General features: G+C 31.9%; 2 protein-coding genes across 5 annotated transcripts in view; one reads left to right on the top strand and one right to left on the bottom strand.

Annotated features, from left to right (window-relative positions):
* LOC141460903 (glycine N-acyltransferase-like protein 3) overlaps positions 1–27,970 on the top strand; it is a 73,212-nt gene that overhangs the window by 9,608 nt on the left and 35,634 nt on the right. For 3 of the 4 annotated variants that reach the window (XM_074141341.1, XM_074141342.1, XM_074141343.1), the window contains one exon: positions 21,622–21,738. In XM_074141341.1, coding sequence (XP_073997442.1) covers positions 21,622–21,738 — 117 coding nt within the window. Of the gene's footprint in view, positions 1–5,416; positions 6,548–21,621; positions 21,739–27,970 lie in introns of those variants that run through there. The other variant, XM_074141344.1, reaches the window with a different exon arrangement.
* On the bottom strand, positions 14,490–20,392 carry LOC141461262 (apolipoprotein D-like). Its single transcript, XM_074142138.1, has 6 exons — positions 20,185–20,392; positions 19,964–20,105; positions 15,192–15,325; positions 15,019–15,107; positions 14,828–14,926; positions 14,490–14,720 (listed from the first exon to the last, which is right to left on the bottom strand). The coding sequence occupies exons 1-6, from the start codon at positions 20,193–20,195 to the stop codon at positions 14,575–14,577; spliced, it is 621 nt and encodes a 206-aa protein (XP_073998239.1). The 5' UTR covers positions 20,196–20,392; the 3' UTR covers positions 14,490–14,574.

The raw sequence follows: 27,970 nt of genomic DNA, 5'->3' as shown, positions 1-27,970 counted from the left end.
TTATTATTATTGAATCCAACGAAAATTATTAATAACTTTATAGAAAAGGGAAGGGATTAGGTGAGTGGTTGGCAAATACTGGATTCCAAAACGGAGATCCCGGGTTCGAATCCAGCTGCTGCCCCTTAGATTTTCTTTTCCTAGGAGCTTCTTACAGCTCACTTTCCGGTGATGAACAGGGTTGTTTATAATGAGACAACACTGTTCTGAAGCCGGCAGTACGCTGAAAAAAGCTCTGGGCGCCAACGACAACAGACGTTAACGTGCCTTTAAAAAAAATCAGCTTAATTAAAAACAAAATCTTTAACCATAATATTTTTTAATAATTTAGAACTGCCTATTGGCAACTTGTAAACGAGATTGTATCATTTGTTGAATAGGCTTCATTTGGTAGCTTAAGTTAAGTTCTTGTTTGAGTTGGGTGTAGGTATTGTAGGTGTTATATCCACCGCTCTTCGCTTCTTCTTATAAAATTTACAACTTTTTACTATATATTGTTCATTTCCATTAAAACTAGAAAAAACAGAGTTCTTAACATAGTGTCTGTAGAAATGATAGAACCAAAACCTTATTATATAATAATATCTTAGAATCATTAAAATCTTGTTTTAAGCAGCCATATTGAAGGAACGAAACATCAAGCAAGTCTGAGCAATCATAACATACATTAAGAAACATTTTATCCAGGATAAAGGAACAAACTCACAACTTAGCTTAAGTGTTGTAAATAGACTCTAGAAGTCAATAATGGCAGTGAAACTTGAAGAACGACTATTGTTTGGATTCACCACGTTATTTTCAACGAAAAATGTTCTTTGAAATGTCTTGTCTTAAATTACTACCCACCTGCACATCATGTTCATCATCATTGATGAAATAATCATAGAAGTAAATAATAATTCCCTTTGTTCACATACTCAAGGACGACAGTTTTCTATGCTATCTGCATTTGTTATTTAGGTGAAAAGAAAAAAGAATGAAAAAAACTTTGTGCAAACAGAGACGACAGTGTCCGGTTTTATTTTACATTTTTTTTTTTTTGTTATCAATGATAATATAGCTGACTATTTATTCAATGAATTTCTAAAAGAAATGTTTATTTTAACAATTTAAAAAAATAAATCGGTGCGACCGTTCACGCGCCTTTCTATTTTTACAGTTCTTCTAGAATTGTTAATTATTACTTCTATACCCAATGAGAAGTATTAGGTATTCACTTTTCATTGGAAGTATGTATTTTGAGATCCTTAACGTTCGAAAAAGTGGTTTTGTGTGTGTAAAAACGAACAAACAAAAACAAACCTCAGTTCAAATTTTTATTAATCTTAAGTATTTCCCCAGAGACCTGACAAAATGTTAGCGATAAAAGTCTCTCAACGGGTAGAATCATTTTTGTAAATCAACTTTGTCATATTTTTCTTGAAAATGGCTTTAACGATTTTCCTAAACTTGGAATACACATTACTCAACGTTTTTTCCCGATAAATTCGATTAAAGGACTTCTAAGTTAGGCTTTGCTCCAAAGAGTATTAGATTGCAATGTGGTCTTGCAATCTGTATATTGTTAATAACGATTAACTATGTTTTTGAAATTCACAGTTTTAATAAATGTATATAGAACCTTGAGAATTATAGTTGACATAAGATTTTTAATAAATGTAATCGGTTTCAATATAGATTCTTTCTAATTAAAAGACTTTATATAAAGTCATCATTTCAGTCTTTCGTTTGCGATAAACGTGTATTTTTGCAGTATACGTATACAATATTAATAGCAAACGATATGTGCTTTTTAATCTTTCAGCACATTGAATTGTATTGAATACTACGAGAGATATAGTTAGAAAAAGGTACTGATATTTTCTTTTACCTTAAGGGCAACACTGCGGTTTTTGTTAGCCATTGTTCTTTTATTTTGCATAATTAGCCTGGTAAGGTGAAACAAACGAACGAAAAAAAAAACTTTGAAAGTTCCGTGCCGGCTATTACACAAAACTCCACGCTGGTTACACTTGCTCACCATGCCTTGCGTGAGCTGAATGGCTTTACTAACCTTTCAGCAAGGCCGCAGTTTCTCAGAATAATGACAAGAGGTTGCTGCGCTACAGAATTTATTTAAAGAAGTAATGGAGTAAGGTTAAAAAACGTAACAAAGAGATTTTTTAACCCAAATAAATTACTTTTTAAGCTATCATGTTGAGGCTAGGTCCTCCAGAACCCCGTATTTTACATTCTACATTTCACATTTTAATAATTGTTTAAATATTGGCCTATCTTGGACTTTATCTCTATTTTACTCTTGGCATATAGGGAGAATTTAGAATTCCTAAAAATAATATCCTGAGATCCTGTTTCAAATAATAGTATTAACAGTGAGACACATCTAATTAAAAACGGTTCTATACTTTTATCTTCCTACTTTTTTTATTCTTAACCATTTATCGAAAAAAAAAAACTCTTGATAAAACATTAAAAAAGTAAAAGACAATTTCTTTTCACAGTAATTCTCATGGTTGTGCTAAATTTTCTGCAGAATTGGAATACCGAATAGAGTTGTGCTATTTAATTACAAATAGGCCTACTTCAATTACGTATTAGAGATCATGTATGTACTTGGTTTTTGCATCATTGAAAGATAATCCTAACCTGTTTATAAAGTCCTAAAATATTTCTAAGTTGCCGTTCTCGCTGTTAGCAAGACCTCGTGCTGACCAGTGTATTAAATATGGCCATACTTAATTAGTTCCGCTGGGATCCTATCTTCTTCTCAGCCTTAATGTTGTTTAAGGCAAAAATAACTTCTTCTACGTTTTCTAATTCTGACTAATTTTCCACCTTACGTCATTTCTCTTAATGTACACCAAAGGTGGCCATCAATGCTGGTGGAGATTAACGAGTCGCGAAAATACCGCTCAGACGATTAGTGAATTCTACTGAATTTACAGAAACTTAGACCGGAATACTTATACTTAGTGGTGAGATAATCGCGCTTCTTTTCGTGCATTTCCGGCCTCTGGAAAGTGTTTACTTTTTACAGACGTTACTTTTGTTTTTTAAGTACATTATTTATAAGTTTTCTTTAGTTTCTCATCATGTCGAAATAATGTTTCCTCACTGACGATCTTTCGAAAGATCGTCGACCGTGAATATATCTGTTAAAAGAAGTTGAAAGAGAACTTCGCAAAAAAAAAAAACAAATCAATATGGACTGTTATAAATGCATGATTGCAGAAATAAAACTATTTTAACTTTTTACGGTATTTTAAATGATAATAAAAGCGCTTTTTTATTTTATTAATAGCAATGAGTACAACCGAGGGTGCAGTTGATCAATGGACCAGTATATCTTTTAAAATCAGCTACTAGGAGTTTACGTACACTGCTTGGAATAACGTAGAGTTTGCAGACTCCCTTAGGGACAGTATACTCACATTTACACACACCCAAGCCAAACACAAATACTGTCACCCTTTCATACCTTTTTCCTGTTACTCCCTGGTGAGTTCGGTTTATTGTGTACATCACCCTGGCACGTATGCTTCTATTACTCTTTCTCTTTCAAATATTTTACAAATAATTCTTTTTTCGTTATTTCTTTGCCTGCATTGTTTTATAACTTTTTTTCTGAAGCGTGTAATAATTGTAATAATACGACAATTATTCTATAAAAAATGCAGCTACTTCAAAATTAAGTTTATTTTCATCTAGCCTGTATATATGTGTATATTTAATATTTTTTTTATCGTTATTTTTAAAATAACCTTAAAATATGATTAATTGCATAGTTTTATTGATTAAATAGTTAACAATTTCTAACATAATCACCCTTTTTTATTGAAAATTGTCAGTAAGTCCACGGTCTCACAACTATCAGCACTTTACAAGGATAGTGTGGGAACTGTTGCTGCTACACATCGTCACTTTCAAACATTTTTTTAATTAACTTTTGTAGTTATTAACTATAATTAATAATTTAGAGTGGTGAACATTTCCTATAAAAAAAATGGTTCATAATGCGCAACGCAACGCTTCGTGCTGGGAAAGTTCGGTCAAGATAGTTTGAGTCACATGCGACATCCTTGTCTTATTGAATCTCTTGAATTCCTTGCCTAAAGATTGAAATCAATAAGTTTGTTAACATCAAAAGCTTACCTTATACTAATGTTTACTCGTTAAAGGCAATATCGCAATCATGTTTCTGCCTTATCTACTATCTGATTCCCATAGTCTTAGTTGTAAAGGTAAACAATAAAATAATTCTTCATTCTCGGTCATTACAGGGAATCTCTCTAGAAATTAAAATTTAGTAAACTGATCAGAAAAACCAGTCCAATAATCATTACATAAAAAAATTATTATTCTAGACGATTTATTTCTCGATTTTGTTTGTATCACGAAGCACTACTATCAAAGCATTGATTTTAATTAAAATGTGAACAAAAATATAAAATTGCGTTTTGGCGTCCATCCAAACAACTAATTCCCGTATATTCAATTTAAAGAAATGTAGAATATGTGCTAAAAAGAATAGGTGAGTTCAATGTTTTACTTCTTCTTTAGCTTGACTGTAATGGAAGTGTTTAAGAAAGAAGGAAGTCATATCTTCCCAAAACTTCTTTAAAATCTCCCCAAAGAAAACGTTTCAGTGGAACAGGAACAGGTTTAACATATGTTCACTTGAGACCCTTTGAATTACTCTAGAAAATTACATAAAACTCGGAAAAGCGAACTTTGACAGTCGTACTTCCGAACATTGATAGTCTTTCAGCTAGGAATTTTCTCTCAAATGTAATTTTTAGTTTAAGGTCTTATCAGCTATAATACTAATAATATAAACAAGAATTAAATGTGTTTAAATTACATGTCGGGTCCCTGAGAGTTTTTTCACGTCTTCCTCGAATTTTTCCAAAATCACACTAGTTGTTTTCTAGGAACTTTTTTTGACGAATGATTTTAGTAGGATGAGGCGAAATGCTCTTGATATGTCCTCTATAAAATTTCACTCCTTTGCATTGTGCAGCTTTAATATTAGTGGTTATTTAATTACAACATTGCTCACTTTCTGGAAAAGCATACTGGGACTTTTAACTCGAATAATGTAGTAAGATAAAGTTCACATTATCACATTACTTTTTTGAAAAATAGTGAATTTATTTAGCCTTACCCTAAAGTTGTGCTAAATTTTGCAAAACTTGTATTGGTAAGCATTGTAACTATAATGATGTTTGTCTAAGTTTAATCGCTCATTGTTTGGAAGTTTATTTGGGTTGCCCAGGAGGTATTTTGGTTTACCTACTAGACGAACCCTTTGTGTGGAATCAAATGGGTAGAGAGAGCCCTGAGGATAATGCATTTCTACCCCACCAATATTAAACACTTGACGGCAACTGGCTATTTCTATATATGTGCATTACAGCCTAACTTACTGAAAATAGATCTTGGATTGAAATTAACATAACTTAAAAGATGTAATTATTGACGTAGGTAATTCATAACACATCCATTCTCATTTTATTAAACCTAATACACTTTTATAAAACCTGATAAAATTCTTTTATCTATTTAAAGTAGATAATTCAAACATTTGGTTCGAAAATATAGAGAAATATTTTTCAAATAGAAGTAGACAACAAATCTTAGTTAATAATATATACTTAGAGAATCGTCAATTGCAGTCGTTTTTGTCTCCTGGAATATCCAACTTTATTGATCATTTTAAATTAATTATTTAACGAATATATATTGATTATTTCTACACGACTTCGCCATTTTTTTTATTGTAATGTTTTGTTGTGCAGTTAGTAGACTTGAAAAAAATGAAGATTTTTTGGTTGTACGCATTTTGAGATTTTCCATTACATCCCGCATTTCTGAGTCGGTAAGAATATTAAAGTTCAAAAACAAGTTGCCTTACACCACGTCTTATATCCTAACCATCCAAACGTACCTACTATTCATAACGAGCACCGCCATTCTCAAAGTCAGAAGAGCCCAAAAAAACTACCCCAAGAGAAACAACTCAAAGAAAAAAACATCCTGGAAAAATACAGGTAATGTTTTTTTTCTATTGAGAGGTGAAATTAGGGTTCGATTTGTAAAAGTAGAAGATGTTATCCTTTAGAAGTGAAGGGTTATCTTTGTTACAAGTTAATCATGAACAAATTGCTTTGTAACTTAGAATTATACACAAGAGTAGCTAAAATAGTAAAAGTTTTACTTAAAATCAAGATCGAGTTAAATTTTAATTAAATTTTGAAGTGCCAGCTTCACTTTCACTTTACGAACACTAATTTGCTCTCCCAAGCCTATCAACGTCAGAAAAATTAGTGATCTCCACAGTTGGGTACCTAAAACTTTATTTAGACAGGTGGCTAACATGGAACCAACATAGAAGACAAGCGTTGAACTGAGGTTATTGACAATATCGTCAATTGTTAGAACGAAGTCCAACTGTGAACGTACAAAACAAACTAACTCTTTACAAACACTTGCTGACCTAGGGAGCCGAACTATGGGGCAACGCGAAACTATCCAACATCCAAAGAAGGTAATCGTTCTAACCTTAATTATTTCAACCTAAGTTTGAAAGTTAGGGGCAACTATTACATGACTGAACGCGATTCTATGTCGCACTGTTTATCATAACTAAGAAGAGATAAAATTTTAAGTTGTATTCTTTAAAAACAGCAACATAGTGCTCATTTTGAGGATAAGTTCGGTGGATGGTCTTTATGCATAACACTAAAAAACAGTCGTATAATTTTTTTTCTGTTTTTTTTTATGCTATTAATTGAATGCTGTTGAAAAACTCAACATTTTTTTCATATGGAGTATATGTAGGTTATTTTTACATACCCGTTCAATAGGCACTTTCAATTTGTTTGAGTCACAATGCGAACTAGAATAAAAAAATAAACACCATTTTATTTAATCAAAAATGCATTAATTTCCCTTAAATGAATGTATTATCCAGTATAATTAATTTACTTTTCATTTAACAAAAAATTGCACTATCGCTGCATTCCTTCTTATTAAGTGTTAGGGAGGGAAAAGTAATTATATTAAGCCATTAACTTTGGATTGACACGATGTGTTAAAGATCTTTCATGACTGGTCTTTTTAAAAGAAATGAAGACAAGAAATTGTTATTTTGTGTGTTTTTTTAATTCAAAATGAGTCAAAGTGGCTTATTTTGAAATAAACTTATTTCACAGCTATTTAATTCGAATGTCTATTCCAGTTGCGGAATGCTTCCAAAGCGCGCACCGAAACTGTTTTTACGACCGAAAAATCAACAAAATAAGTGTTAAGGAGGGAAAAGTAATTATATTAAGCCATTAACTTTGGATTGACACGATGTGTTAAAGACCTTTTTAAGTTCATTTTAAGTTTGGCAATAAAGAGAAGCCACAGAGTGCTATATCATGCGGTTATCATGATTATTCCACACTCAGAAGTTAGTTTTTGTCATAGTGCATCCCTAAGCGGAGGTCCAGTGTTTGAGAATCCATTTGCTGGCCCTTTTTTTCCCTATGAGCTTCTTACAGCTCACTGGCCGGTTACAGTGCTGTCTGTAACTAGAAAACACTGAACACAGTAATTGTTGTAGAATTTGAACAAATTCTTAATGGATAATACCCTTACCATGGAAGAATTCTTTGACACACGGTACAAATATGTGAGGCAAGGGAAACAAATCACGGTTAGATTATACGAGATAAGTTTGAAAGTTTAAGTCTCAACAATGCTGGCTGGTATGAGAGCAGTCACAATGTGCGTGACTTCACTAGACTGCATTATTGATCATACCGCCTTGCTAAAGTTAAAGGTGTTCATTTTAACTTAAATTTTACTTCTTTTATTCTAATTTTTAACCAGATTTTATTATATTCTTTCTTATTATAAAATCTACTGATCGAAGGAGGCGATTGTTGAAAGAAAATTGCAACAATAAGTAAACAAACCAGATTGGATGTGAACAATACAGAAAATGAGAAAATATAGACATCTTTTTTAGGTTTCCTTTCTTTATAAATAACTATTTACTAAATAAATTATTTATTACATATAAATAATAATATGCATAAATAATAAATTCTATTATTAAAAACTTTCTTAAACAGAAAAAGAAACATAAAAAAGAAATGTACAACAAAAAAAACTAAATAAAAGAAAATATCTTATGCAAATACAAAAATTACTTTATATACTTGATTTCTCTAATTTTGAAATGTATCTGTATTTAATAAACATTTCTATATTTCGATGGGATATCTTAAATCGCCTCACAATTAAACACTATATTCATTAAAAAAAAAAAAAATCGCAATATTTTAATGTCGATAGAAAAGCGTTAACAACACTTTTTGCAGAATTAGCTCTCTTATTACAAACTTAATTAGTTGTTTCTCCTAAATGCATTTAAATCTGTGAAACTTTTAACACACCAATATTCTTATCCTTCTTAAAGAACTTTTAATAAGTTTTGCCCTAGTTTTCAGAACATAATTATCTTGGTTTATTGTCAGAAAAAGTGTTCATTGAAGAATATTCTGTTAAAATTTTTACATTGTCACTAACATGTATATCCGTGTATATGAGTTTATAAACATTGCCATAAATAATAATATTTGTTATTTATGGGAATAGAATGTATATTTCTTAAGTAAGATACCATACCCTGTACAAATAAATTATTAAAACTTGTCTGACATTACTGTCCCATGTTCACATAAAGCTTGAAATAAGAACAATGGTTCAAATCTAATTTTTATAACTAATACTCCCTATTACGTTTCTAATATTAACTGATCTAAAAGTACCTAATTTTTAAGAATTAATCTAATTCTAACTGTCTCATTGACCAATTCTACGTCTCTGACACTTTCTGACGATTCTGCACGACGCTGAGACTGCGCTGGTGAAGCGGTCAACTCGGTGCAGATGGACTCAGTAATGGACTGAGCTCATGGTGCAGTAATGGACTCATTGAAGAGCCACTAACAGTTTTATTACTTCTGTAATGTCACTTGTAATGTCATCTAGTTTACTTGTTGCAGTGCCACTTGACATGCAGTTATAAGTCATTTAAAAAAAAGGTTTGGGACGACATTTTTTTCGCCTCAAAAGATCTGTAGAATAGGGTATAACTGTAACTTTTGTCTGAGTCAGATGACATTCTGGGATGAAATTGTGAAAGAAGCGACTAAAACAGGAGAGGCTGATTGCATAAAATTGACTTAGTATGAATTTAAAAACTGTATTACAAAAGAACTCTTCAAATTTGGCAAGCTAAATGAATCTCACCTAATAATAATAATCATAATAATAAAATTGTAAAACAATGATCACCACGAAACTCGAAGATGAACTTTTCCTCCTCCTGGTCATTAGGCTGATGTTATTCTACGCCTGCTCCGATTGGAGCCTGCTCTTTAATATTGACATCAAGAAACTCTAGACAACACAGAACAAATTTCTCAGACCTGCGACAGACTCTCCTTGACGTACTAAAAATCCGACTCCTCCATGATATTGTTTCCATTATCTCCGTACACTCCTCTATCTAAAACCATCTGCTGACACTCCTTTCCACTCTAGATTGTCATCCTAACGCACTCATCCGCGAAATAGCCACCTACGATTCTTCCATTCCCTACAGGCAAAAAGAATTAAACATATTCATCTCTAACTATCTCCTCTAACTGCAAGTTTTTCCATCTTTTTTCTTGCATATTGTATCCTTTCCAACTTAAGGTTCCCTAAACTTATTTAGTTATTCCTTAATTACTAAATGTAAATTTATAATTAATTGTAAATATTTAATAATATAGTTATCTAACAATCCATCTATCTACAATACAATGATCACCTAAGTTTCCATGGTTCAAAGCCTTATGGCTGTTAGTGTATAATTATGACAATAGATTGAGGTGGAATCGTATGTGGGTCACAATTATGGTATAGAAACATTTTCAGAAAAACCCCAAATTGCACCGATTTAGTGCAGAAGAATTCAGACATAAAACAATAATGGTACAAATATATGGAGTTCCCATTAAGTTAATTAATCATGATATTTTATAACAACGCTTATGTGTTTTACTGAATTGGTAGAGTTGACCAATCAGAATGTTTGAATATAAAGTGAATTTGAATGTGTTAGCATTAGCTAATCACTGATTTGATTGGAATATGGAATCACCACCCCACCTTGTGAATAGATTGTATATAGTATCTGTATAAATATTGTAGATATCCCTTAGGTCAAACGTCTTAACTTTAGATTAAGTGTGTTGGGAGCAAGGATTATCGAGTACCCCACCCACAGTATGAGTCGCGTTAGGTTTTATTTGTGTGTATGTATTTAATGTCATGAAAGCAGTAGTTATGTAATTGGCCTGTTCTGTCGGTTACTCGATACGTAAAATGGCTGAATGATAATATATCATTGCCCCCTCCAAAAAAAAAAGTCATCTTTAATCAATATTTGAAGATAATCTAAAGTTTTAGTAAAAGAGTAATTTACTCAAATCATTTAATTAAAAAGTATGCAAAGTAATGTAACTTGGACTCTGGGCTAAAGCACCGCTAAAAATGCAAATAATGTATTGAGTAGTTACAAATTAGAAAGTACAGTGCTATAGTAACTAAGTTATGCTATAAATGTATAATACAATGGAGAGTACTCTATAAATGTAGAGTGGAAGGCAGCCTCTACCCCCTTAGCTTGCTCACCATCATCACGGTTCGTATAATAACTTGTGCATTTATTGCGCTCCATAAAATCTCTACTAGTTCTACCTCTAAAGCAATATTATCCTTTTTATGAAGATTCAACTATTTATAGCATTCTGGTTTGATTAATGAAGCTAAATTTGTTTAGTTAAGCAGAATTCGATGGACGTAAAGCTACTCGTCAATAAAAACAATTTTGTGACAGTAAATCTATCATTCCACTCATTTATCATTTTTATTTTTCTTAATGATCCTTTTCATATGTTGTAGGCATTTAAATATAAGTTTACTTTTTCTGCAAAGGGTCCTCACCTGAGGGGAAATGAATGAATATTTTTCAATGTATAAGTTGTAACAATTGTAGTAGAACTGCCAATCTTTTCCACTTGTATTATGGCTGATTTTTTGCGCCAGTTTGTTACTGTGGATGAGGTCTGTATTTACCATTACTCGCCAGAAGCGAAACAGTAACAATAATAACAACAATAATTCTTTCATTCTGCGCTATTAACCAATAAAAAGAAACCCTTTTGCATCCAGAAAACACTGGCAGAAACACCTTTCCAGAAAATGGTGCTTCGCCAAAACCAAAGCTTCTTTCACATTACTTTGATTGTTGCACGTTTCTGGAGTGGTCGCGGAGACATTAAGTAATTCTTAAACACAGTTACAAATTGGCGCTCAAAATCTCCTAATACTTTTTAAAACGGTCTAAACTTTCCTGTAAAGTTCATTTACGATTTGATTTAAGACAGTATTTAACAAAATTTAGCATTCAAAATGAAATCAGCATTCATCTGGCGCAAAGCTTTTCCATGTTTATTTATTGAGGTAAAGTGTACTACACTCTGAATTGGCAGAATAGTTTATTTCATTGATAGCGATTTTTTTTGAAAACTTTGCCGATGATTGTGTCTAAACTTTCCATATAAACTAACGTGGTTAATTACTTTGTGTTTTAAAGCATTTTTTTTAAAAGAATATTTAAGCTTAGTAAAGTTCTTAGTATAATAATTAATAATAAGTTCTCCAGTCTTATTAGGGAAATTTTGAAAGTAAGGATTTGGCCGTCATAGATTATCATTCGCTGAGCCAAGAAACCTCCTTCAATCCACGCACTCAAATCATTTAATTAAAAAGTATGCAAAGTAATGTAACTTGGACCCTGGGCTAAAGCACCGCTAAAAATGCAAATAATGTATTGAGTAGTTACAAATTAGAAAGTACAGTGCTATAGTAACTAAGATATTGTGAAGAAGACTAGCTCTCAAATTAAAAGATGCTGGATGTTAGTCAAAATACAATTTTGTCAAAGGTAAAAAATTGGCAAACTGGTTGCCCAACTCAAGAAATTGAAGCCATCAGATTCTATTAACCAAAATTCAAAACAATTACTTTGGGAAATTCTAAGCTTCCAGAAAATTTTCTCAAATAACCTAAATTGTGGTAAGAGAAAATTGTGTGGGTGTCTATACCAGATATTTTTCATTTCATCCCCGTATGTATGAACATCGAGTATTTGATTACAACATCGCTAAAGGTATTCCAATTATATAATAAATGGTTAATGAAACCATATAAATAGAAGAGTATTGAACAAAATTTTACATAATTTAATTAATAATGTCATACAAAATAGAATGTAATGAGCGTAAAACGAGCGTATATGTGTTAAACCATCTAGGAGAGTGAACGTGTTGCATGCAAGTCCCTCTGGGTAAAGAGCTGTTATATACAATAGAAATAATTTTATTCAAAGATAAAACATAATTTGATTTTATATAATTCATTTTTAATTAATACCTAATAAAGTATCTGATAAGTACTCTCAGTTTTAGTATTAAAAATTACCGATCTACAGGTATTGATGGTTAATTTGATGAGTCAGTAAAATTAAAAGATATTCGATTATCCAGTACATCTTTACATCAAGTTTTCTGTAATTGTTTAAAAAGCAAACCATATAACTCTAACCTTTTTCGTCAATATATAATAATAATACTTTGCACCTTCTGCAGATTTACCAATTATGAGTCAAAAAGCAAAGAGAGGCGCAGATGCTATTGTTATTAGATACTTAAAAACAAATAATCTTTAAGATTTAGTTGCATATAAGACATATTGAAAAATGAAATAACTGATTATTTAATAAATTACAGACTTAAAACAAGATTGAGGTTTTAAATAAAAGGAAAAAAAGCATTTTTATTGCTTGTAAGAACATTAAATGTAGTTTGGTGGGAAGTATGAACTTGGTGCAGCGATATTATAACTTATCACTTAGTGCTTCTATGTATGTCCAGCACTACTTTGGTCTGCTGCAATCTTTTGTTGCCTCATACAACTATTTTCTATCGTTTTTTTTTTTTTTTTTTACAGAGTTGTGACTGCACTAAATCCACGCTCCACTAAATATGTTGAGTGCTAAGCTTTAGTACTAACAGTACTAATTTAGTAATTTAGGATTTAGTAATAAAGGCCTCATAATTTAGGTCAGGGTTGACTTATCTGTTTCTGTAGCTGTGGAAGTCGATACCCAGTGTTAATTTAGGTTCTTCGTTTGTTATTAATTAGATCAATTCCTCTTGCAATGATTTCGGATTTCGCTGCATATTTTTATGCCAAAAAAGGATTCGCAATCTAATTAGGCGAGTTCATTTGTAAAATATTTTATCTTTGATTGAAGACTGAATGGAGAACGTCCCATTACTGACAGTTGCTGATATTTTGTTTATCTAACTTAAATAAATTTAGGAAACTGGCAGATTCTCTTCGCCGAAACTTTGTTGTAATAAAGGCACATTTTTGACAACCAACGGACTTCAGAATAACAACAGACAACAGAATAACAAAATTGATTTTGTTGGCCACTTTAATGACATACTCAGTTCGATATTTTCAGTAGTTCAAGAATTTTAGCTGAGGAAGATTTTTTTTTTGAGCTGATGTATGCTTTCCCATCTTTTTATTTTATATTGCACCCCTGATTGAATCTAGGTCCATCACCATCCCCTGAGTTATTTCATCGCCCACTTTGGGGACCTAGACCATAGACTGGAGGTATTGAACCTTTTTTATTTTATATCTACCGCCTACATTTGTACCTTTATAGATAGTAAAATTTTCTTACCACCCACCAAGGGCGTTCTGTTCTTTCTTAATTGCCAAGTTCTTGTAATTTTTGAGTGGAGGTTTGTTGAAAATATCTAGTTAAATTTATCTACAAATTTACATTTTGTGTTTGTTCATAATACAAGGAAAATTTTATTTTGATGCTGCATTTCTACACTTCACAAATACACTGGCCACCAATGAGGGAGCTGATTAAATTGAGAAATAATATGAAATATAAAAACCATAAATTCTCATTAGATATTAAAAAAATGCTGAAAACTAAATATTTTATATCTTGTATCAATTTTCGTGAAGAACAAACGAAGGTCTCCACTATCGCAATTAATCAGACAGTCTCACTGTTTGTGATATTATGAATTACAGTACTAAATGCTGATACTACAAAACGCAGTTTTCAATAAATTGATTACCATTTTCCATTTAGTAGATACGTAACGCACGGATTTTTTTATTATTCCTTAGATTTTTATATCTACCACTGTCGAAGGGCAAAAACTAACCACCCACCATAAAATACCACTTTTGGGCTTTAAGGAACAGATTGTCAATCTCTGGACGCCAAAGGGTGTCACTTGAAATTCTCATAAATATAACGCATGATAATTTATGAATATCATTTTAATATAAAATTTTAATTGCGTCAATGTAATAATAGAATGAGATTTTTTAATTCTTATATTTATTTAGAAAATTTAACAATGTTTACAATCTTGGTTCATCAGGACCACAATCTGTTGATTTTTGTGGAATAAAATGATCATAATTGAATCCTGCTTTGGTTACTTGCTGCTTAATTTTGTTATCGTGAGAATGATCGCCACGTTCTCGGGTTGCAATCCATGCCATCTCTGCGCACAAAGATCACATTAGCACAAACAGTTGTAAGAGTATAATTATACTAATATTATAGTTCCCACTTAATACTATAATACCCAATTAGAACCAATATACTGACCTGCTTTAAAGCCAAATGCTTCTTGACAAGAATAGAAAATTGCATAATTGTCATAGTCAGTGGCCAGCACACGCAATGGTAGTTTAACATTTGCTAAACCTAGAAACATATTTGTACCAATTAACATTTGCTTGTGGTGCTAATAAACAGCAGTAATATTACAAAGATTTAAATAATAATCGATAACGAACCGGCCAGAAAATTAAATTGTACATAATAATTTGGTGAATCTGTATTGGTCAGATCAGTTTCTCCTCTGAGATAAGCGTACTTCTTTAGACTATAATTGTAACAATACAGGTAATTAATAAAATTCTAAACAAAATTGAATTTAAATAAATATATTTCAAGTAGGTTTACTTACAGTGGTGCATATTGATAGAATAGATAATTGATATGGTTTTCTTGAATATCTGATTCAAAAGCTGAACAGGTGCCATCCACTTGAAACACATATTTACCATAACTGCTGTGTTCGTACCAATGATTTCTGAAGAACTGAAACAATATACTCGTATACTTGTTTTTTGTGTATTTTTTTGTATGGTTTGAAGTTTTCGATATCAAGTATCTGTTTTGGGGTCCATTAGGTCCAAAATAGTGGTTTGGTTTTCATTTAAAAAAAAGTTGTGTTGGTCTGTATGTCTCTCTTTTCTTGGAGTGTGTGGGTTCTGCATAATTCAAAATCGTAAAATTGGAAGGAGTTTAAATTTGATATTTAGTTGCTGTCGCCATTGAGCCATAAATAAAGCTTTAGGACAAAATCAATCTATTCGAACTGGTTTGATTTGTTTTTTAATTTTTTTGGATTTCCTCTAAATCCCAAAACTTAGTGTACTTATAGTGCTTAAATATTTCTAAAACTTTTATTGGAAACATTCGAAAGGGACACTTTTGGACGAGCGTGATGGTTGGGATTTTCTCTGCCCCATTCAGTAAATCGTCTGTCCGAGAGGGCTATTTGACGCACTGATATTTGCATCTTTTGGAGATTTCATCCAAACTGGTTCCTTATAAGTATAGGTATAATAGTGAAAGTCAACTATTTTTAGGACACATTTTAAGGTTCCATAAAATATATGGAACCTTTATATGTAAAATATAAAGAGGTATTGATAAATTATAGGAAGTGTAGATTACTGAGGTAAGAAAAATTGGTGAAAGTGTTTGAGTCACTTTTTTTGAAAAATTGCTTTTCTGGAGAATTAGGTGCTTTCATTCGTAATATAGTGCAAACCTTTCTGTCATTCATTTTGGATTGTACCACCAGGTCTTTGTAGAGTTCAACTTCTTTCTTTTAAGCATCTACAAGGTTGAAACTAAGCTATCTGACAACATCAATTTAAATTAGACACTAACCGGTAAAACTCTTAATTAGCAAATGTAACCTATTTTATGACGAAATTGCCCAAGTTGAGCGCTGTATAAACATGCTTGCCATACATTTTTACATAATCTGCTAATCACCTTTAAGTATGACTTTGACTTTGCAAATTATTATTTTTCATAGGAGAGTCAAATACTCTTTCAGCATTACTTAATTTTGAAATCCTACCGGCTGTTAGACTCCTTGTTTGTTGTGTCATCAGTTGAGATTTATGTTTTTGAACTTAATCCTTGAACTTGATTCTGTCCAGCTTGGTTATCAACCAAGGCGTCAAAATATTGGCAATCAATAAGTCAAAACTTCATGATTCGAGTGATGCTGCTGATAAATCCCGGATTTGATTGAATGTGTTCAAATTTTAAGAGAATGTTGCAATTAATCATGTTAGACATGCATTATCTGTCCAGAAACTGATCGTTGGATGTAAAGAACTTAAGTAAAAATAGAAATAAAAAAACTTGGTTTTATAAGATACAGACCTTTGATCATTGATGCACGGAGGTTCTGTGAGTACACTGTTCCCTCTTGTTAAAAATCTGTACCTTTAAGATATCTGAGTAATTCATTTTCTTTGGATTATATAGGAATAAAAACGATATATTTTGAAAATGGTTTCAGGAACTGATCATATTGGTATACGGGAAAATAATTAATGATGAACTAGTGGTAGAAGAATTCATATTCAATCAACAAGTAAGCTGGACATTGATGAAAATATATGTACGCAAAACGTTGCTCTTCAAGAGCAGTAGAAGAAGACATAGAGGAACATTTCCAACATATTTATTGCCTGTTGCTGTAAAAATAAACACACTACAGAGGGAATGTTGGATGATAGAGACATGCTCATAATGAAATATTTGTTATTTTATTTATGTCTATGATTTTATTGTTTCACTTCTAAGAGCATTTAAAAAAACATTATTTAAATGAGATACTTTTAAACAGCAGTAAATGGGAATCAGTCCGAGTATGCGACAAAATATTTAGGAAAAATCTTAAAAAATTTCCTCTTCAAAATTATATCTCTATAATTTTTCAGTTTCCAACTCAAACAATTTACTCTTACTTAGTTTGCCAAAGTAGAATATTGCTCATTATATGGATTTAAAACACTCGTCCCAACAATTTCATTAATTCCTTAGGAGATTATTTTACCTTTGTAATAAGTATGAATTGAGAACTTCAAAGTTCAAAGTTTAAAAGAGGATGACTGTACCAACCTTTTTACTACGTTATTGTATGTATAACATTTGCAGCGGGTAATTGTGTTTACTTTACCGAAATTTATTTTATAAATTTATTCTATCCTTTTATTCAAAAATATTCTATTTAGATGCAAAAATACGGAAGCAGTTCTTTCCTGAGTATCCAAAGCACTATAAAAATAACCCTCTTATTTAAAAGGTTTAGGGTTATTTCTTGAAGTCTTAAATCATTAATGTTTTCTATCACTAAGTTATGATTGAATCCACCTCCTATCATAAAGTTGCACAAAAGGTCTGAGTAAATTAAAACTAGGCTTTTAAAAATAGTATGAGGCCAGATTAGGTCAGTTTCACTCGATTATTTTGAAACCTGAGGAGGGTCTGTGGGAGATGTGCTTGCAGAGGCTGCGGAATGGTGCAAAGAAATTATTTCTTTAAGAACAAAACCTCCAAGGGGCTTAGATTGCAGAATAACACTTTGCCAAAAACATGGATAGAAGCTACATACGTATTCCAAGTATCCACAAATAAAAATGTACAGAAATAGCTAACATCTTCTCATTACTCTCAGGAAATTAAAACATGGTTTCCTGAGAAAATACGAATTTGAAAATATGATGCTATCTTCCTTTCAGAAGTAAAAAAAAAAAAAAATGAGACCTTTTTTTGTGAGCTGTATGTAAAGGGCTAGAAATGATACGGAGAAAGATATTTCTTGTTATTCTGTAATTTTATTTCATCATAAAAATTGACATCGTTAATTATTTTTAAAAAAATATCTAAATATAAGGAACAATATCAATTCAAGGATGAAATGGGAAACTGTTTTATACCAAGTGAGAAAAGGTTTAATGAATTGGAATTTGTGTATATTCAGCAGGTTAATGTTTTATTTATTCAATTCTGTTTAGTTTGTACGTTTGGTTATCAGTGTTTGGTTATCTTTAGCTTGAATATTCCCGCATTTTATTAACTAATCCTTTTTCAGATAAACAATATTAAAACGAAATTAGAACCTTGTAAATGTTTTGTGATCAAACAGTTTGCTCAATACTTTTCGAGGGAATGATTTTTGAAGGTGCAGGGGAATTCAGGTTTACATCAAAAAAGGTTTTTCAAAATGATGACTCTATGTGTTGGGCGTTAAATACTAAGTAGGAAGCAGAAGGAGAATTAAATATTTAATTATTCTGGAGGTTCGTTCAAGTCCAACACTTCCAAGATTTAGCCAGAGCCGTGATAAATCGGCTTTAGACTAGGCGGGGCCTAGTAGTCTTTAGGAGAAACTGGAGTTAGACCTGGTCTTCTGTTGGGAGTGCTCCCATAAAATGTCAAAGGGCCTTGAACAAACTTAAACAAACCTTTTAAAGTTCTTACACCGGGTAAGCAGGCTAGGAAGCACCGACCGCCATTAGCTGACCAGGCTACATTGGGCACGAGCGACTTCAAGACAGATGAAATGTTAGGAGCTGAGATATAAGGGCTTAATCATGTTAGGTTTGGATATCTCAGTAAGACTAGGTAATCTGGCTCTTAGTATTTCATCCAGAGTTAGTTACAATAAATAATCAACTTGCGTGATGACCAATTTTGGAGTACCATCGGACACATATAGGACATAATTAAGGTCGACAATTTTTTTTTTTTTTAATTGAATATTTTTGCACAAGAACCTAAAAGTATGTCTAGATTTGTTAGACGAAGAATTTATGTTTTGGCCTCAAATCATAAACTAAGGGTAATTATTAATTTGAATAAATCTGGTGTGCAACGTGTCTAGTGGTGAGAGAACTTAGTTTTAAATCTGTTTTTCTATATGTGTTTCTCTTTTCTTGTCTAACAAGATGCTGGGCGCCCAGAGTCTAACAAACCTAGGAGGATGTGTAAAGTTGGTAGTGATTAGCTCCTCTACTGCAAAATAAGTGCTTATCAGAACGATCGGCTGAGTCTGAGGAACTAATAGGAACTGGACAGGTTCTATAGCCTGGCGAAGGCAGCTTTCCTAGGAAAAGAACTTCTGAAATAGTTTTTCCCGTCTTCTGGTTAGGAGTTCGTTTGCAGAAGATCCGTTGAGTGGATAAAGGAATTTGGTCTTAAGGATTATTTGCTTAATAATAGCGGAAACAATTTATTTTATTTTATATTCTCCTATCAAGAATACATTGAAGGATGGAATATTTAGCTGTGAGGCAGTATATGGTTCAAGATCCAGTGGATGTTTCTACACATATCCCATCAATGGGTTAAATCGAGAAAAATAATTCTACTGAGCATTGGGGGAAAACTTATGTTAGTTTACAAACAAAGGGTGAAAATTATGGGTGCGGTTACTTAAATGCACAAATACGGAGCCACGCATTCACTAAAGTGATTAAAGTCATGCAAGATCCAAAGCGCTATAAAAATAAGAATAAGAAAAGAAGGTTGAAAGATAAAAAGTTTCAATTTAAATTTTACGCGCTGATTGTAGCAAAAATATACGCAAAACAAGACAAATTTTAATTTTAGAAATTTATAGTAAATATGAGAAATAGTGCATACCCTATTAGGATCAAAATCTTTTATGTAGTGTTGATGATCACATTTGCCGTAACTCCATGGAAAATATTTCTTATGGAACAGATCAGATATATCAAAGGCCAGAGCTGAAGAAGCAATCGCAACGACTGACAGTAACAAAAGTCTGAAAATTTAACAAAATGGAAATAAATAAGTATAAAAGTACTAAGATATTGGAATCTTACTGAAGCTATGAAACTTACGATTTCCTCATGTTCCAATTGTAATATAGTAATTGCTGTTGACAATCTAATATTACTCAGATTTATTTCTCTCATATCTGTTTATATATGGATTGGTGCAAGACAACAATATCTTCCTAATACTTGACTATATTTACAAATACTTAATACGGTTTAGTAATAGTTAATTCACCCATTTTTTTAAAATATAAGATCTATTTATCTTTTAAGAGTGTGGAATTTTTTAAGCTCTTCACTTTCTTTATCCAAAGTATTTATGACGCTCTATTTACATTTTATTATAAGTAATAACTATTAATATGTTTACATTTCTCAACTGGCTAGCTTTGTTTGTCAGTTTAAATAAACATATTTTAATTCTAATTAAATGGAGTACAAGTAATGGTAATTGTAGATTTTTTCTATGTTTTAGGATTTATATTTTAATTTTCTTTCGTAGTTATGTTACTTTCTAGTTCTTAAACATGATCTCTAATTAACATTTTACAAAAAGGGATCAGGAAATTAGAGCTTTTGCCATTTCTGTTTTACCTTTTTAACATTTCTTACCTATACAGTCTCCTGTTGGAAATTGTTTCATTTATCCCTTCACCTAGTCTTGTTTCAGCAGTTTTCTTCAGTTTCCATCAGTTTCTAGACGGAAACAACTCTTTCGGCTCTTTGAACATTAGATTAGATATTTATTAGATTAGTGATTAGTTATTTTGGAATTCCTTTTGTCTTTGCTGGATTTAATTTCTGGATTCCATTTTTATTCTCTCATACACCTCACAAGAGGAAATTAAGATATAATTAAGATAGCGCATTTTATCAGGAGATGGCCCCAGCCACTATGGTGGTAATATCGTGTAAGGTTTCCTCTGCCAGGCGCCACGGTAGCCGAGGCGAGGCCTGCGAAGCTAATATGAATTGTTGTACTGGGTTTGATTCCCGGTCTTAAGCCTTAGATTTTATTTAATGGTTAATAAAAGAAATTTACAGTAATGTTTGTTAGCTAGTCGCCTCTGTCCACGACACCTAATTGGTAGTAAAGCCTGCCTGAAAAAATTGGCAATTACTTTACTTTTTCTTTTTGTTTCCGCTGCCATTTATGTTTGAATCATTTTCCTAGAAAAATGTAACTTTTTGTAGACCTTTTAGCGAACTGCAACTCGCTTCCTTCTAATACCTCTCTAAAGCGCAATTTCGGTATAGTGTACGTTTTCAATGCATTTAAAGCATTTAAGAGGCATTAAAAGCAATACTAGAATATTTATGTTCATGAAAATATTTAGGCAGAAGTGTGACTGACTTTTAAATTCCATTAGAAAGATCTCTGTTAAAAATGTAGTATTTTTTACTTTCTCTAACTATTGGAAGTAAAATATTTCAAATTTATAATAAATTGATTTTAATCGTAAAAAATATACTATTTATGCATTATTTTTCAACTTTCAGATTCACCAGACGATTCGGACATATTTAAAAGACAGGGTATGGGAATTTAATTTCTACGTGGCGAAGGACTGGCCCAACGATCCAGTTGTTCTACACTTCCCGGGTATGACGCAAACTGTAAGTAAATTGTCAGTTTATTGTGGTTACATAAAAAAAACAAAATCGTTTCAATTCTCACGTTCGAGGAGAGAGTAAGTTATTAGAAAAATTGCATAGTAAAATCCAGTGCCTAGTTTAACTCTACAAAAAATAGATTGTTGCCACTGAATTTTTTATGTTTGACGATATTATTTATATAAATTACCATGCATTTCTGAACTATAGAGTTATCGTCCTTAAATTACTAAACGATTACATTACAATGAATAAAAAAATTAATTTATATTATAATGAATAATGTTATTAATTTCTTACAGATGTTCAGTTTATTTTTTTATGACTAGCCCCAGTTCAATTGGTTTGCGAAATTAGATTTGTGTTTACTTATACAACCTAAAAATTAAGGTCTTAAATTTTATCTCAAACCTAATAAATAAGCGAACTATTTTATACTCAAAAATATTATTTGTATACCTACACAAAATTTTAATTTATTATTTTTCGGCATGAATAGTTATTAAAACTAGATAACTATTTCAGGAATGTACTTATTTAATTAGTTTTTGTTTATACTTACCGTTTAAATATTTAGCCCCTTTTCTTTCCTAATGAAGCCAGTTTGAGGTCTGGGGAATCCTAACAAGTGGTTTAATTGAGTGTAGAGTATTGAGACGGCTCTCTTGTGAACGAATTCTTTCTTCGTGCCAGGTTTAATTTTTAAAATTTATAACTACCATTTAACCTTGTTGCTTATTTATTAATTTATCCAACCATACTTATTATTATAGCGGGAGGTTCAATTTTGACGATTTATTGGGTGTATCACTTTGTGAGATTATTCTGTGAGTATTTGTGTGTGTAGTGTATCTGAGATGATCGATTTCCTTCTGTTAGATTTTCAATATCTTTGAGAGTTTTAGGCGTCACCTTTTGAAGTAGGAGACCACCTCTTTTATTATCATTGCTAGCTAGAATCCGTACTTTTGGTAATTACGGCTATAGTTTAATATTTGACTTGATTGCTTTTATTGTTATCATTCCTCTATTAAGCGTAAAAACAATTATTTGCGAGTGATTCTTTTCATAGCACTCTCAATCCAAAGGCGGAATTATTGGCTAGTCGATGTCACGCTATTGATTTCCAACTTCTATGTGCGCTGTAATTACTCCTAGAACAAATCATAACGACAACTGATGCCTTTAGAGCAGGGAAAATACCCAAATAAGGCTCAGAGTCAGCGTGAAAAGGATAAGTGCATTACAGTCTAATAAACCTGTACTTGCAACGAAGATACGACTGAGATCCATTCAAACTAATATAATTTCGTACTATGCATACTGAACACTAAATATGAAATGAAATGTAATTTTATTACATTTTATTTGGATTTTTGCAATACAAATCAGTTTTAAAATTCGAATTTAAAGTAAAATTGTATTTCTGATGTTTACATTTTTTCCTGACTCCTGCAAAATTCTTTTCTTCATTGAAGAATTCTTCTCCATACTACTCAAGGGCACTGCAATAATTATTTGAGGCCTTTATTTCGAAATTAGTTATTCTTAATTGTTATTTATTTGACAAGTGAATAAAGTGGCACTTGTATTCACTCGAATTTAGTGTTGCAACCAAACTGTTAGAAGAAGTAAGCGTGGCAGCTAGACATGAATCTAAAAGCACTCTACTCTCACGTTAATTATTGCGTCTTTTCCCAAACATTTAAAACTATTTACTAAGGCACATAAAAGAGGAAACGTGAGAACTTTTTGTACTTTCAAAAATGGTGAAAAGCTACTTTAAGATTAATGGAGGATTAAGTATTCTTTCAGTATTATGTTGAAGGATTTTATTTGTAGTTATAAATTATTTGAAAAGTATTTAAATTGAGAACTAATCATTTATCTTAAAATCATTAACTTATATATCTGGGTTCAAATCCAGCTTCTGGTCCTTTTTATTTTCTCTTGCTAAGAGATCCTTATAGCTCACTTATGTAAAATATTCCATTAGTGCTTAAATAAACGACATTGAAAGCAACATATAGTTTTATTAATGAGATTGAATTTGTACTAACTAGAATATTTATTGTTAGTTTCTGAGACCGAAATGGCGTATCCAATTTGATTAGCTAACACCATTCAGAATGACTATTACATGATTTATGTCAATTTAGTGAGTGAATTTAATTAAATAGAATGTAATCACTTTAAATGATTGAAAGTCAATTTAATATTAAATTACTTAATAAAAGAAATTAATTAACGAAGTTTAAAATTAAAAATAATCATTTATTTGTATCTCATTAGTTAGTGTTTTCGTTTCCTGCTCGAAAAAGGAAGTATAGCGATCATGTTATTCTCGACATTGAATGAAATTCATGAGCTGTGTCCAGTTTTGACTTTAGAAACGATCGAAGATTGGCGGATAATGGGACTTCTAGTGAGAGGTACTAGTTTTGGTTTGCTGTCACAGGGCGGTACTGCAAATTTTTGGGTTTAGGTTACCTTTGATCTTTACCCGATCTTCACCTCTACGAGATCTTCTTAATCAGTTTTGATACTCATGTTGAGTATAATGCTAATGCCTTTTTTGAACTTAGTTTTGAGAAATTGTCACACCTCACTAACAGATGGTAACTGCCTTTGGCTGCTCGTTTTCCAGAGAAATGTGTCTCAAGTAGGACGTGTGCAGGATAAGATTGGTCGGCGCTTAAGGCATTTCTTCCACACAGCGAATAACTTAGTTGAGCTACGTTGTCGTTTTCTGCTAGCCACTGGAAGTGATACCACATTCAAAATCTGTCTCGTCATGCTAGAGAATGTATTGTTCACCATAGCGGCGAAACGCGTTATTCAATTTCATCTTTAATTTTCCTGCCAATGTTCCCCAAATTATAATCATTTCTACTTAGGGTAATCTAAGAGACTCGAAAGTTTCAACCCATTATGTACTTTACTTCTTGGAGATAGAATTTGTTTGGCATTCAGTTTACATCCTTCGCACATTATTCACAACCGTGGAGTAAATTAGAAAAGAAGACAGCTTCAGCAGTTTTTAACATTCGGCTGACTAAAAGCAGAGTTGGGTCTTTGGTCCAAAGTAAGGAAGGGAAAGAAATTTAATGATGAACTAAAAGATATTTTCTTCTCTCGTCTTAAAGATGACACAAAAACTTAATTCAAATTATGCTTGAAAATATGCCATGTACCTAACAGCTTTTTTAAAAGTGTTATAAACAATGTAATTCCTTATGAATGCAAATATATTCTGTCTGTTTTGTCATAAAATTTCTCTTTAAGCTTTACAAAATTTTTGCTGCCTCCCGCCTAACTTGGAAGATGGTAATGCCTATGTTAACTACCTTTTGTTTCATTTGAAAATTTGTTAGAAATCAATACAGGGTCTTCCTTGAAATGAAGTATGTAAAAATATAATTGAATACATATATTGTTTCAGCGTCCTTCTAATAATACCTAATCAATTTCGCTGGCACTCAGAGCCATTGTCCTAAATTAAGCTCACACAATTAATGAATGTTCTGCAACCTGGAATTTCAATGGGAAGTGTACGAAATCCTCAACCCACTTTTGGGTATTGTTCACTTTTATCTTCAACTGTTTGACTCTTTCTACAAATCAATTCTATACGGTCACTGAGAAAATTGTTCTTATAATTTGAACGCAGTTGTTGACTTTAACATTGCATATAAATAATAAAATAGTACCAACTCATAAGGAGATGAAATTACATTGAAATGTAACAAAGGTTTCACGTAGTCTAATTTAATCTAAATACCGTTCTAACTAATGCATCTTAAGAGTAATGAATATTACGAAAATGATACAATTTTAATAGAGTTTATTTATGCACCACGATATGGTCGAGTGGTAAGAAGTGAGTGATACCACAAAGCTAAAATGTGGTACTGCATTAGGATTCCGGACTAGGCCTTGAATTTTATTTGATAGTTAATATGAGAAGTTAATTGTAAAGTATGTTTGATAGTAGCTTCCGTCCACGATACCTAATTTGGTATTTGGCCCGTCTGAAAAATAGGCATTTTTAATGGAGTTTAATTTACAATGTAAAAAAAATTACAATAATAGTAATTACTGCATGTTTATTCAGGCGAGTTTTACGTCCAACTATCAAATTAGGTATCGTGGGCATAGACGACTTGAAAATATATTTGACAGTTAAATTCTTATGTTACCCATTAAATGAAGGTCAAATCCTAGGCAGGCAAATGGTTCGTCTACAATGATCCATCGCAGACTATTACATTTATCCGATTTGTTAAAAATACATCATATTGATTCCAGCCAAATTTTTGTGTCTAGATAAAAGATGAGCAGCAATCCTCACTTGTCATTTCATTGTTGAGTTCAAAAGTTGTGTCCACTCTCACATCCAGAACACGATTTTTTTTTTTCATTTCACATTATACTTGAACGTATCCTGAAGACTTCGAATCGAAGAATAGATTGGAATACTTTTCAGACATCACGCTTACAAAATCCATCACAGTTTTTAAACGCAATAATTATAAATACTTTAAATGAATTAAAAACATATTTTAATGCCTCATCCTTTTTGTCAAAAAACAAAGCATATATTCTGGAAATTTAAACAATGTGCAGCGTGAATAAAATGAAGTCAGTACGATTAGCGTTATTGGTGCTAACAGATTTTAATTTAATAAGAAATCGTAATTATGCAAAAGTTTTATCTCTTTCCCTCTCTTTTTAATTTCACTTTCCATAAAGTCTGACTGTTTTTAATTAAATTGCACTTTAATTAACTTCATTTAAAAAGTATTCTTCACAATTCTGCAGACAGATTATCTTTCCATTAGTTAAAAGTGGGTTTTAGAAATCTAAATTGGCGATCAGGTTTCTTTTTATTAATGATTGCCATTTAATTTTTTTTTATTTTGTAAAATAAAGTCTGTTTCCTGTGATTCCCAGAGGACAAAAATTTCTTTAGTGAATAAGGTTTCCAAGAGTGGTGTGCAAGTGAACAAACTGCCTAAATTTAAGTGAATTTACCAGCTGGACTTTCTGTTAAACTATTAAATGTTTAGTTTGTTAAAAAAGAAAAAAAAGAGTATTAATGCTCATTTCTCATTGCTCTTGCAATACTTGCTAAATCTTAACAAGTATTCAATAAAATAGAGTACTTTAGAAAGAAGCGAGACGACGACCCTCATCTCTTCCTAAAAATAAATTTTAAGATAATAATAATAGGAGGGAAGGGATTAGCTATGAGGTTAGCATACTGGACTCCCACGCGGAGGTCCCGGGTACGAATCCAGCAGCTGACCCTTGATTTTCTCTTCCTAGGAGCTTCTTACAGCTCACTGTCCGGTGATGGACAGTGTTGTCTGTAACGAGAGAACACTGTCCGGAGGCCGGCAGTGCACTGGAAAAAGCTCCGGGCGCCAATAACCTTGGATGTTGACGCGCCTTAAATCATTAAAAAAAAAATAATAATAATAGGTCAAGCGATTTTCTTTAGTCTTAAATTTTCAGCTACTATTCAATTACCTCTTAGTAATTTAATGCTGTGAACAGAAGGGTCATAACATTTAGCAGTCCAGTGAAATGGCACTTTACAGGAAGCCAGAGTAATGGCAGCAGATTTAGACCAATAACTGAGAAATTGAAATGGGAATTTGGAAATAAACAAGATGAAAATTATTAAAAACTCATTTTAGATTTCTAGACAAAGCCGGTACGGTTAGCAGGTGATTGATGTCAAAGGACAAAAGGAATTTACCGAATAATCTCAGGGTTACCCCCCCCCCCCTCCTTGAGAATAAGCTGTACAATAAAATACATGGATAAATACGAGTAATTTACCTTAAATTAAACTGCGCTCTTCAACTGTCACCTTGTCTAGCTGTTATAATTGTTTTCTAGTTATATATTTCATATTTTTTTAAATAGTTCTTAAGTTTCCTTTATTCTCGTCGGTAAATGAATTATTTCAAAGTGTTCTTGAATTCCAAATTAATAATGCTATTCGCTAAATAAATGAAGCGCTCAAACGTAACTACATAGTTAATACCAAATACATTAAGGAATCTTACAGATTCATTTAATTATCCTTAATCGCCCCAACAGCTGCCCCTTAAAGAATTTCCAGAGAAAATGTTTCAAACTACCGTCTATTGCGGGAATAGAGTACCAAGTTTAAGAAATCATTTTATTATAGAAAATCGCGGAAAACTAAGAGAACCCTTGTAAA

This window comes from Rhodnius prolixus, unplaced genomic scaffold, assembly GCF_049639745.1.
Source record: "Rhodnius prolixus isolate KJV_2025 unplaced genomic scaffold, Rpr scaffold_6, whole genome shotgun sequence".
Classification (NCBI taxonomy): Eukaryota; Metazoa; Arthropoda; class Insecta; order Hemiptera; family Reduviidae; genus Rhodnius; species Rhodnius prolixus.
The sequence above is the reverse complement of the archived record's forward strand: the minus strand, read 5'-3'. Positions and strand labels throughout refer to the sequence as shown.